We start from the raw sequence: 12,193 nt of genomic DNA, 5'->3' as shown, positions 1-12,193 counted from the left end.
TATCTCCATTGTAAATCAGACTATGCTAAATACAGATTCCCCACAATTTTTCTGACATTTATAGAGCCCCCAAAGTCCTCATCAAATTGTTAATATGACTATGTTATCTCTAATCATGAATAAGATAATGCCCCCCAGCTTTCCAGTGTTGTACTTATATCTATGTATTTTCTTTGGTTATACCCTACATGGCTACTCCTTATCCCTAAGAGGGACATGAATAGAACACTGGGTGGAGTACGTGACTCCACAACAATGCAATTCATCTTCAATGTAATGATTGATGACACAAATCCATTACGGATGACTTTAGTCAACCATAGAAGGCTCACGTGGAGGGGCTATTTGAACAGGGACGGCTGTTGCACATTTTCCAGTCCCCACCTGTTCAATGTGATGTCCACAGTGACAGGACAAGTGCAGGTTAACTTTGTATTGGCCTTTGTCAAATAAGTCATTTAAAGTTAGATTCCAACATTGGCGTAATGATCAGGAACAAACAGTATTTCTAATAGGTTGATAAACGTGTACCTCTATGATGTACAAACCGTACCCTTTCATTCTCATGTTTGGCCGGGCCATTTTGAACAATTGTAACAAGTAAGCAAATAAATCTGAAATCATTCACTGTGAAAGTGGGTTCACTCATTACAACTGATATTTAAGTGGGCTTTTATATGTTTGGGCGTACCACGACAAACAGTTTGAGCGACTTTCAAAAGAGTATTGTTTGGTATTGAGGGCAGCCCTCCGCTACTATTTACCAAGGGTGTAATGGGTTATGTGGGCTGCTGTTCATTCTTATAATTTAAGAAGACTTTTATTCATGGATTCTCACAATTATACTCAATTATACAGTCATACTAAAATATATCTTAAAAAATATCATGATAATAACTGAAAAATAATCATACTTCAACGGTATCTGTTAATCATTGTGATGTAATCAATGGCACTATGTCAGTATTTCACTCAAATGGCAGTTGAACTTGTGAAGTTGGGTTGAGTCAAAAGTTTAATAGTTTGTGATATTATGAGGCTTAACAAGCCAGTAAATATATAAATGATCATATCGATACTGTGTTCCTGATCTAAAATATACCACGTGCAACAGCAAAAAAATGATCACATCACTTGTGTTCAATGCCATTCTTATGTGGATGGAACAGGAAAATGAAAACTACAGTTCATAAACAACTTCTTCAGTATACCTTGTGTAAACATGTTACAATAGACACACGAGTGGTTAGTATTCAAATGAAAAGGTGCCTTCATGTGGGGACCAATTACCGTCAAAAAAGATTAATATTCAACATGCATCACTGCCATTATGCGAGCATCTCTCTTACTCTCTTGTGCCTAGGGACAGAGGGCCATCTAAAGAGCATTTAATCAATAGCTATTAGGCTTCACATCAGAATAATTAGATTTCACTATTAAACAGGGCTATTCCCCTGACAGAATGTCGAACATAACTTGACTGGACTTCTGAGACAGCCCATGTATGGAATGAATCGTTTGATATGATATAAAACAAAAAATTAAACAACCTGGATGCTAAATTAATTTTAAATCAGGTTGTTATTCCTTAAAGGTTCCAGCAGGTGTCAGTATCGTTCCTATTAAGAGACATTCAGGAGACAAGGCAAAAAGAGGATTAACTTTTTAATCGTATTTTACATTAATTTCTGATATAATACATACATGAGTCTTATTGGCCCTTAATGGGGTCACAACAACACTTTTTAAAGGTCATATATATCGTGGAAAAAATAACCAACTGGCTTGGAATTGATTAAAAAAAAGAATGGTTACAGAAATCAACTGCACAACATGGAATTCAGTCACAAATGGCAGTTTCAAGTCTCTTTACGTGGCGTCTTGGTTTCCTTTAATCTCATCCCCACTTATAAACTCTTGCCATGCACAAAGGATTGACATGACAAAATAAAGCCTACAGGACATAATTAAATACACAACAAATAGGTTTGGTTTCTGTGCCTGTGGTTTATTTAATGTATGGTAGGGTTCTGACGAGGACTCAAACCCTTTATTAAGTACAACAGAAGCTGGGTGTGTCTTGTAACCGAATGCTCAAATCATACGGAAGAAATATACCTTTTATAATGAATATACTGTACATGGTATCTATGTATGATTAAAAACAATCATAGTTGAGACTGAATGAACATTCTATTCACTGTAAAAGACTTGTGTTCTGTTGTGTGACATTTTAGGCAAATGGAACCTTTTTAATTAGCTCAAGGTTGAAAGGTCATTGGTTACTTCTAAAATAAGTGCTAGAATAAATGTTGGCGCCATTAGAACAGTGTTTCCCTTTCCGGGTCCTGGGGACCCAAAGCGGTGCACATTTTAGTTTTTCTAACAACACTCACACACTTGAGTCAACTAATCAACAATTCATCATCAAGCCTTTGATTTGAATCAGGTGTGTTAGGGCTAGGACAAACTAAAAGGGTGCACCGCCTTTGGACCCCCCTGGTCAAGCCTTTGATTTGAATCAGGTGTGTTAGGGCTAGGACAAACTAAAAGGGTGCACCACCTTTGTATCCCCCTGGTCAAGCCTTTGGATCCCCCTGGTCAAGCCTTTGGATCCCCCTGGTCAAGCATTTGGGAAACGCTGCATTAGCAGGAAGTGCATTCTATACATTAGATGCCTAACAGAGTTTACTTTATCCAGATCAGTAGTAATGTTGCCAATTTTTAAAGTGCTTTACATCAATAATATACATTGTTAAATGTTTCAGATGGACAGAACAGATTAACGACTAACTTAAACACAAATAAATATATGTAAAAACACATACATGTGGTAAAACAACCCAAGAATGCTAGGATTCGTGTTACTTATGAAATATCACATTATACAACTCATTGCACATCTCCACATATATATATATATATATACGGGATATATAAAGAGCAATGGATTATGATTCAAAGGGACTTGGTGTGTCCATATCAAGAGCTCTTTACAACTTGATAACTGTCTATAAATACAACACATACAATGGACCAGTCGTTTGGTCTTGGTGTATCGTCAAGAGTTCTTTTCAATGGAAGGTCTAGTTCTCCTAACCTCCATAGCCACTTCTTCTGGGTTAAATAAATAGCACTGGAGTGTGTACACAGGTTGTGAATCCTTGGATGACTGGTGAGGGAGGGCAAAGGTCAAGAAGTTACGGAGAGACTGTGACTACTTGAGGTGGGTGTCTCTCTTTTTGGCTGCAGTGAGCTGTACTGGAGTCAGTGTGTGTGGGGGGGGGGGTCTATTATGGAGGCAGCAGAGGGGGTTTGAAAGTACAGGCTCCAGTACAGTGGCGAGGGGTCAGCATCTTGCAGGAGAAATGGTGCAGGGCGTCATGAGCTTCTAGGGAGAAAGGGGATGTGTCACTTCAAACACTGGGCAGATGAAATGTATTTGTTGTATTTCTATCCACACTATGTATTCTCTAGTCATCCTTTCCTCTAAGTTCAGTCTACATGTCACAGTAGTTCTGCTCAATATCAAATGAGCTAGGAATTAGCATATCATAAGGACACACATGCTAGCGAAGAATAAAAAGTAGCACTTGCATAGGTACGGTTGGACAATAATTTGACAAAGACTACTAGTCATAATCAAAGTCCACTAGAAGGCTATGCTCTTGCCCAGCTAGCCATTGAATTAATTCACAAATGGACTGAAACTGGATACATGTTCTGTTTTTGGACCATATAAATTACCTTTTAGCTTCTGTTGTATTGCATAACGCGCCTTTCTTTCTTGATCCAACTCGCTGCACAAAGTGTCTAAGCAAACAACACATAAATAATAAGAAAAAAAAAACGCAATAATTGAGCTACAAAGCGGTGGTTTGTAAACTTTGAAATGGATGACTGTAATTTATGTAGTTCGCCCTCGGGTATTTTGAGTGACCTCTTAGTGTAGTTGAAGTGTGTATTTACACTACCGCGTTCCAGTAACTCTAGAACTAGTCTATCCGTGAAAGGGCGGCATCAGCTGTTGTCGTCTACTGTATGTAACTGATACGACGATACGTAATGGTCTGCCTTTTACATTTTCCAGTGCGTGATTTAGGAGAAAATAACATTTACAAACAAAACCCAGCGAAATCAATCTCTCTATGGTTTGGTATTATTGCAGTTCATTCGACAATTTCCAGTCAAATTGCGAAAAATGTTGACTATTTTACAGGAATGTTAAGCTATTATTTGTAGATTGTGGACATGCAGCCTAATTCTATAATGACCGAATTTATGCAAGTGTCACTTTCCCTTCTTCATTCTTGTGTGGTACAAGGAAGCAACAAAGTCAATATGACTGTTCTTGTACATGCATGTTTTCATATGTTAGAACGTCAATGCTATAACGATATGGGTCATTTCATTCAATTTAAGTCGAGACATATTATTTAATTTATTAAAACATTGACCATTTAGCATATTCCGATTACTTTTCCTGGACACTCACCTCGGACAATATGAAGCTGTTGGACCATCTCTTCTCTGTAGGACAGTTCCCTCTTCATTTGGTCCTGAAAATTATCTGCATAGTGAGCAAGCAGACGGCTACTATTAACACAGTGCGCAAGTCCAAATAATAGAATTTAAGCCTAATGGGTTCTCAACATTATGACATATGACTATATTAAAATGAAGACCTCAATGAGCGGGAAACAGGAGCAGCTCTCGCTTTTGAAGCTAAACAATAATTTAATTCCATTTCAGCACCATGTCGCTGTCCACTAATGTTTGCTTCATTGTAGTCAATATGTTTGCTGTATGTCTCTTTATGTTTAAACTCATTCTGATACAGGCTAAGATGGTGGAAACGTGAATGACTTTAACTCTTTAAAAATAAAGTTACATAAAAAAAAAAAAAACTAAGTTAAGAGATCAAGTTGCGCCTGTTTCCCCTCACGTAAATCTTTCATATTAGCTGCACCTCGACTCTGTGTATGTTTAAGCAGTAGGACAATAACGCGTCCTACCTTTTAAACTTTGAAATTCGCGTTCCAACTTTTTTCTGAGCTCCACTTGTTCGACAAGCTGTTTCTGAAGTTCCTCTGCAAAACGAAGCGGTCATCACCATTATCATAATCGTCGTTGTAAAAAGGCAATAGGCAAAGCTGTAAATTCCAAATGTGGCTTTCAACATACTAGGCCTATATATTGCAGACCTATCTTAGATAGCCTGTTCAACAATTAAAGCATTTGATTTTGATTACAGGCATTTATAGACCTAATACAATACAGGCCTATGGGTAAAAACAACCACAATGTTTCCCTTGGTTTATTTCCCTATAGTATCGTAATAACTATTATCAGAAGGCCCATGGTTGGAACGCTAACAGTCGTTTAGCCTCACTGTGTCTCCAAGCATGGTATTGCTAAATAATTAGCTCCATCGCCTCGGGGTTAGAGGCTCGAGCGCCGCAGCTTAATGGCTGGGCTCGTTAAAATATTAATAGTGTAAAAACGATTTCGTGTTACAATAAGTAGAACAATTCCGTTTCTCATAATTTAACATTAGAGGTGGTTAACGAATGGAAAACAATTCAAACGTGACCGTGCAAACTTGTGTTAAGCTGTAGGCATAACATTTTTTTATCAAGCGATTAATAAAAAAACTAGATTATTAGACAGATCATAATAGGTAGTATGTTGTTAGTGCAGTAGCTAGATATGGAAGGGAAAACCTCACCAGTATAACATATTAGACTGGTGATTCCACACGTCGTAGCCTACACAAGACCAACATGGAAAATGGTTCTCATGTTCCATAAAAAGGCTTATAATTAACAACACGAGGGTTTTTCGAATGTTGAAATTGTAGGCTTTGAGGAAGTAGAGCTACAAATAGAGCCGCGTTCACACGTGTTCGTTATGTTTAAAATATAACTCTGTTAATCCAATGCTAAATATGATTTTTTTATTCACAGAACCGACAATTAGCCTATTATGTTTAGTGATTTCCACCTTGCTTTGTTCAATTTAGGATGAGATCTAATGACTTGAAACGAGGCTAGGCCTACTTGTTGGTCGTTTTGCATGAGGCTAATCAATATAAACAAATGTCAATGATCATTGATAAAAGTCAAATGATTACCTTTAGCCATGTTTTCGATATCTTTTTCGTGGATCCTACTGACGTCATGCTGACATAATGCCCCATCGCCTGCAAGAGAAATATTAAAGATGGCATCAGCTCATTAATTCATCTAATTTACTGCATTTTCTGTTATAAATTATATTTGCAACAGTAAAAAGTGAAAAACCTTTGGCTAACAATTTCGTAACATAAAATATAATACAGTAGTCTATATTACCATGGTAGGCCTACTAAACTTTTACACACACACACGCGCGCGCGCGCACACACACAGAGACTCACATGTTGGGCTTTCCTTTGCTTGGTCCTGATAGGCTCTCTGTGGAACGTCCTCTCTTGTAGGAGAACGTTGTTTATGTGGGTCGGAAACATGGAGGACACCTGATAAAGACAGACAGTAATAAGCGACGTGCCTATTTGCATACAGAAACTATACCATGAATATGTACTATGCAAGATAATAGGCCTACCGTTCGATTGCAATGGGCTGCTATGTTTTGATCCAAACGTAGATGGACCGTTCAAAGGCATTTGTCCATCCTTTTCATGTGTGTACACCTGCAAAATTAACCATCGCCATTATAGTCAATTCAACTGCAATTATCTATAATTCTCTTAATTTCACAAGCAATTCTTTGAGCGGATATACCCACGTGACACGTCTCCAATTTATAATTATAGGTTAGTAATTCAATTGTTGTCCACCTATCTAAATTGCGGTTTGACTGACATTAGGACGAGTCCGGCGCAGGCCTAACCTTTTCCCAACACACTACAAGGCTCGCAGTAAACACTCCAAAACAGAACCACTTCAATTATCTTTAGAACAAAAGACAAGACACGGGCCTAGGCTCCCACTCAGCGACCTTATTAAAACAGGCCTACTCCATTCTCAATCTCTTTAATATTGGGACGATGGTCTTTTTTGTAAATGTCATTGTCAAAATGTATTTTAACAAAAGATAATTTCCATATTTGTTCCAACCTGCCAATGTATGTCTAAACAGGCTCAGCCTTCTGTAATGTCAGGGTTTTCAACAGCACAATAAAACGTCATGCGAGAAGGCCTGGGTATAGTTAATATAAGTGGCTTTTTTTTCTTCATTTGACCAAAATATGAAATCCCCTTGCAAAAACGCGTTGAATACATCACATTAGCCACTGTTTAGGCTTCACACTGTTAAAAGCTGCCAGCCATATCAACATCCTATATAGCATAGGCCTATGACAATTGGAACATTAAACATAGCATGATGACCGTGCTTTATGCCCATGCATTTACAAGACCAAACATCACCCATTTTCATATGAGATCCAAACAAGTCTCCGTGGATTGATGCATAAATTATTTTACAAACATGTGCGTAAATAGATTGAACATCAAAGCACTCATATGGACATTGGCACACTTACTTCGTACACCGGTGTATCATGGCGCTCTGACACCTGTCCACCCTGCCTCTCGTCATCAGAGGACCCGGAGTGGGGATCTTCCGGGTGTGGTCCTGGACTTGTCCCCAGCTCTTGACTATCTTCCGGCCCGGAATGGGCTGAGTTGAGGGGCGGGGGACTCTGACGGTCCTCCACTGACAGTTGGACTGACTCTTCATCCTCTTGTGCCCTGTTTGACTCCACGTCAACGTCTGGGTCGTCCACGCTATCCACATCCGGGGACATAGACCTATAGCTAGAACTTTCACTCACGAAATCTGGCGATAGGTAACCAGAGCGCACACCGCTGTACGTGTCCCTGTTGCCGTATAGCTTTGCAATGCTTTCGGCGTCTTTCACCACAGGTCTGAACGCAGAGATGTAATTTATCTTCCGTGGAGTTGTGGGGAGTCCTTCCGTCGACCGGGCCTCATCCCCGGATTTATCCTCGTCGTTCCGGGTGGATTGTGAGCTGGAGCACCGTTCGCTGTCGTGAAAGCTATCCTTAGGTGTGTTTGCGCACCGGTCACTTTGATCCGATAACTCGAGATCACTCTGTCGGACACTTAAGAGCTCTGTGGGTGGTTTGGGTGGTGACTGTTGATACGGTGGCATCGGTAGGCCACCTGCAGTAGGCCAAAACATCGGGAAAGAGGGATAGATACTGTCCTTTGCTCCTGGCCAAAAGACACCCGAAACGTTGGTTTTATTTGTCTCTCCCACTCCGTCGTCCTTCTTTTGACACAGTCCAAACGCAGGGAATCCATACGGGTGGGGGAAGAGAGGTGGCTGGATCTTTTGAAGCATCCCAAAGCTCTTGCTGGGCACAGGGATAACCGGGTAGTTCCGGACGCCATTTGACAGACTGATGCTAGGCCTACCTCGGTCTTCGTCACAGCGCAACGTTTTATGGGGTACCTCGGGGGAACTTCTTTGGGTTGGGTTACTGGTGGAATGTGACTTCAAAGGAGAGGACATGGATGACCCACTCATAGGTAGCGTCCTCTTACGACTTCCCCCGTTGAACATCGCTTTAACATCCTCCCACGCGTGGGCAACATCATCCGACGAGCTTTTGTCTGTTAGTTTGAGATGGCGCCTCCACGAATTGAAGTTTGCTGCGTCTGGCTGTGTATACTTGGACTCGGGAGTGCGATGGGAGTGGAATATGAATTTATTCGGGGAAAAATACATGTTACAATATGTGCATTTAATGCACTTGGCCCTCGAGCTGTTATACCTTGCAGGTATGAAGCTACCTCTGCTTCCCCAAGCGCATTCATGAGAGACATCAAAAGCGAAATTTTCCGGTAGCTTCGGTGGGTTGTGAGCACCGAGGAATGATTTACATAGCCTCTCCGCCTCCCGCTTGGTGATCATACCGCAGCGCCGCGAGGAGATTGGCATGGCGCCAGCGCGCCTCAGTATCTCGAGCTGGACGGGCGTGCACTGGACGCAGGTGATTCCAAGAGCAACGCGTCGGTTATGGATTTCGTTGTAACTGTAGTTCTTTAGCAATGTGTTGGATATCTGCGCCAAGCAAAGTCTTTCCTGGCCATCTATGACCAAAGACACGATGTGCACTCCATACAACGCGGTCTCGCTGACTTGGTTAGGCTTCAGGGAGATGGGGCTGGAGAAGGGCTGAACGTCCTGCTTGGAGCTGGGGGAAGAGCTGGAGTCTCGTCCCGCTGGTTGTTGGTTGGGTATCGACTCCATTCCTGGAAGTCTGTAAATAAATAAAATAATTTTAGGGTAGCCTATTGCACTACCAAATAGGCCTACAGTTGGCATAACTCCTGTCAAAAAAAATGCACTAGCTCTAAATTGTTTGCAATTCATTCCAAATAAATAAACAAAGTCCATGAAATTATAGCTTTGTAATTCATCTTACCAATAGGCCTACGCACGCACATTTCGTGCAATAATAATATGGTCAAGGTCTTAAAAGTAACGCAGAAGATCAGTGTTATTATATACTAATAACTATGCATTATTATTATTACACACTTAGTGTTATTATAGAACAATCAAAAACAATTTAAACCGAGCATTATTCACAAAAGACAAGGATTAGTTAGTTATTCGTTTTTGGTGACACAGTTCTAAATAAATACATAAATAATAGCCTAATAAATAAAATAGGTCTACATAATTTAATATAAACGTTCAATTTTATACGAGCATGTTTAGTATAGGCATATTAATATTAAGTGTCTACATTTTTTAAAAATTGTATTGTATTTTTTTGTAGGATTATGCCAACTAAGGCTATCCATGATCAGTTAGTTGTTTATTGACGGGACCTTTTCCTGTCTTCTTTAAATCGGCTCAGAGGCGAGGGTGATTACTTAAGAACTACATAAGATCCTTACACGCAAAAGAGCAGAAGGAAAATACACTCTGAGCTGCGCCAATGCGCTTACCAGAGAGGAAAAGAACAGCTAAGCTGCTTTCTTGGTAATTACACGGGTTCAATTGTACGTATTTTATCTGTTAATAAAAGACTAGCCATATATATAATTAAAACATCGCATGCGTGTCTCCCTAGATTAACGTAGGTACAACGGCCTACAATAAAATAAAAAAATCGACTTTTACAAAAGGCAAATATTTCCCTCACATTTAGCATCTCACATCCGTCACATCTTTTTTGTTTTGCGCAACGGTTGTAAATATATGTTCTATAAGTCTTCCGAAAATAATATATTAATTGGAAAATAAATTAAAGGTAACACTTACGAAAAACATGTCAAATATGAAGCTGTTGTGACTGGTGATGAGACATTAAAATTTCAATAGAAAATACACAAGACAACGAATTGAAAAGAGTAAGATCCTTACCTTTCTTTCTGGAAAAGAACACAGTACTCCTAGGCTTAGGAAACAACTTTTCATCAAAAAGTTGAACAAAAATCACCGACACAAGCAGAGGTCTAGTCCGAGATAATATACTGTTGGTGGATGGACCAAGCGTTCAGACTAGCCTAATATCTCTCTGTCTCTGTCTCAGTACAGTGAACGGACTTCCATCCTCTTCGACTCTCACGGGCTGAGTGGCGCACGAGAGAGTGACCGCATGGCAGTCCTCGAGCCTTCGCCACTCCTCAAGACAGCAGTCGACGCTCCTCACTGAAGAAGTGACCGCTAAACTAATGGATGGCAAGGCACACCCACTTAGCGTTCCTTCTCTTTAACTATATTATCTCCTGGACAATGAAGGAACAACAGCCACTAGGCTATCACTTGATCCATTTAAACTTTACTCAGTGGATCTTTCATAGAAGTGGGAAAAAAAACATTAAGAGAAAGATAGATGGATAGATATATATTGCATTAACATGGTGTGCTAAGTAGTAAGGTGCATTTGATAGATTTCTATATTGACACAATTAATGGCCAAAGATATTTTAATAATAGACAAATAATTATAATTTGATGCGTGCTTTTATTTGTCCTATTTCACACATGTAGGTACAAGTGTGTATTATACCCATGTGCTAATTGGAAATGTTTTTATGATTTATTTATTTTGCATATCCCAACTCTTCATGGGAGAGTAACTGTCCCTACCAAATGCCAATGAAGGCCTATAGACTATTTCCAGTATTAACAAACGAGCAAATTTAGGACAAAACTGAATATGAAATCGAAGGCAACAAAATGGCTGAATGTATCATTTATCAAGTTACATGACCATCTGTTTTGCTTCTCGTGGACACGCAAATCAATTCCAGCCCTTCTGGTAAAGACGCCATGAATTTTAAGGCTCGCGTGCTTTTGTTCGAATGTCAAACAATTGGACACGTTTTAAATCACATACTGTGCATTCTTAGATTCTGCATTGAAAATGGACCGAATCCTAGATGAGCGGATAACTTGCCTCGGGCGGGACTGTCATATGCTGCTGCACACCCTCCCCCTCTCTCAATACCCACCACCCACGAACCAAACTGTCAGTAAATGAAGCAAATTTGTTGAGCACACAGGACACGGTGCGAGCAGATTGCGTCTACAAACAGAGTGATATACTAGAGCAATAGGCTGAGGTTAGTGATGAAACCCAATACTGTAAGACCATATTAACTATTCATAACCTGATCAATGCCCCTCGGTTAACCCCAGTAAGCCTTGTGCTGAGGTATCAATACCTTGCCGGGGCATAAAGTTCAAGGAAAGGCATGCAAACTTTTCTTTTTAGTTTAAAATAACATTTAAACTATTTGCACAAGTAGGTCTAAATACACGAGTTGAACAACATTTGGGTACAGTCTGAATGACAGAAGTTTACGTTTTGTTTGAATTGTTGTATTTTAAAAAGTATTTTTTCCAATTTGGTTTTTATTTTTTAAGGACTTACTAAAATGACCATTTGTGTGTTATTTTAAAATGCACATGTAGCCTGGATGCCTATAGCCTATATTCCTAACATTGTCTGTCCTAAATGGACACTGATTAAAATGTAATTAATCAAACTGTCCGGGCCAAAATGTGAACAATTACCACAATCAAATAGGAGTTAATAACGTCCACAAACGCCCCCCAGCCAACTATTGCTAAGCAGACACCATTAAAGTAGAACATCTATGCCCTTTAAACCTAGCATAAATTAGCCTATACATAATA

The 12,193-nt window shown here is 39.7% G+C and overlaps 1 protein-coding gene across 9 annotated transcripts; it reads right to left on the bottom strand.

The window, feature by feature from the left end:
• Positions 1-1,652: 1,652 nt before the first annotated feature.
• skor1a (SKI family transcriptional corepressor 1a) lies at positions 1,653-10,727 on the bottom strand. 9 transcript variants are annotated; one of them, XR_011674977.1, is made up of 10 exons: positions 10,412-10,727; positions 7,550-9,296; positions 6,607-6,694; positions 6,419-6,517; positions 6,134-6,202; positions 5,016-5,090; positions 4,496-4,570; positions 3,748-3,813; positions 2,564-3,391; positions 1,653-2,509 (listed from the first exon to the last, which is right to left on the bottom strand). XR_011674977.1 is itself a non-coding variant. In XM_071400668.1 (9 exons), the coding sequence occupies exons 2-9, from the start codon at positions 9,284-9,286 to the stop codon at positions 3,294-3,296; spliced, it is 2,307 nt and encodes a 768-aa protein (XP_071256769.1). In that variant the 5' UTR covers positions 9,287-9,296; positions 10,412-10,727; the 3' UTR covers positions 1,653-3,293. The 9 variants fall into 9 exon arrangements, 8 of the variants coding, with proteins under 8 accessions (XP_071256769.1, XP_071256770.1, XP_071256771.1 ...); XM_071400668.1 differs by having other exon boundaries at positions 1,653-3,391; XM_071400669.1 differs by having other exon boundaries at positions 1,653-3,388.
• Between the last annotated feature and the right edge of the window lie 1,466 nt (positions 10,728-12,193).

This window comes from Salvelinus alpinus, chromosome 5 (genome assembly GCF_045679555.1).
Source record: "Salvelinus alpinus chromosome 5, SLU_Salpinus.1, whole genome shotgun sequence".
Classification (NCBI taxonomy): Eukaryota; Metazoa; Chordata; class Actinopteri; order Salmoniformes; family Salmonidae; genus Salvelinus; species Salvelinus alpinus.
Note: the sequence above shows the minus strand (reverse complement) of the source record. Positions and strands in the feature narration are given on the sequence as shown.

Coding starts and splice junctions, on each gene's coding strand:
- skor1a (XM_071400668.1), bottom strand. CDS start 9,286: ATGGAGTCGATACCCAACCAACAACCAGCGGGACGAGACTCCAGCTCT. Junction 6,695..7,549: donor ATGATACACCGGTGTACGAA/GTAAGTGTGCCA, acceptor TTAATTTTGCAG/GTGTACACACATGAAAAGGA. Junction 6,518..6,606: donor CAGCCCATTGCAATCGAACG/GTAGGCCTATTA, acceptor TGTCTTTATCAG/GTGTCCTCCATGTTTCCGAC.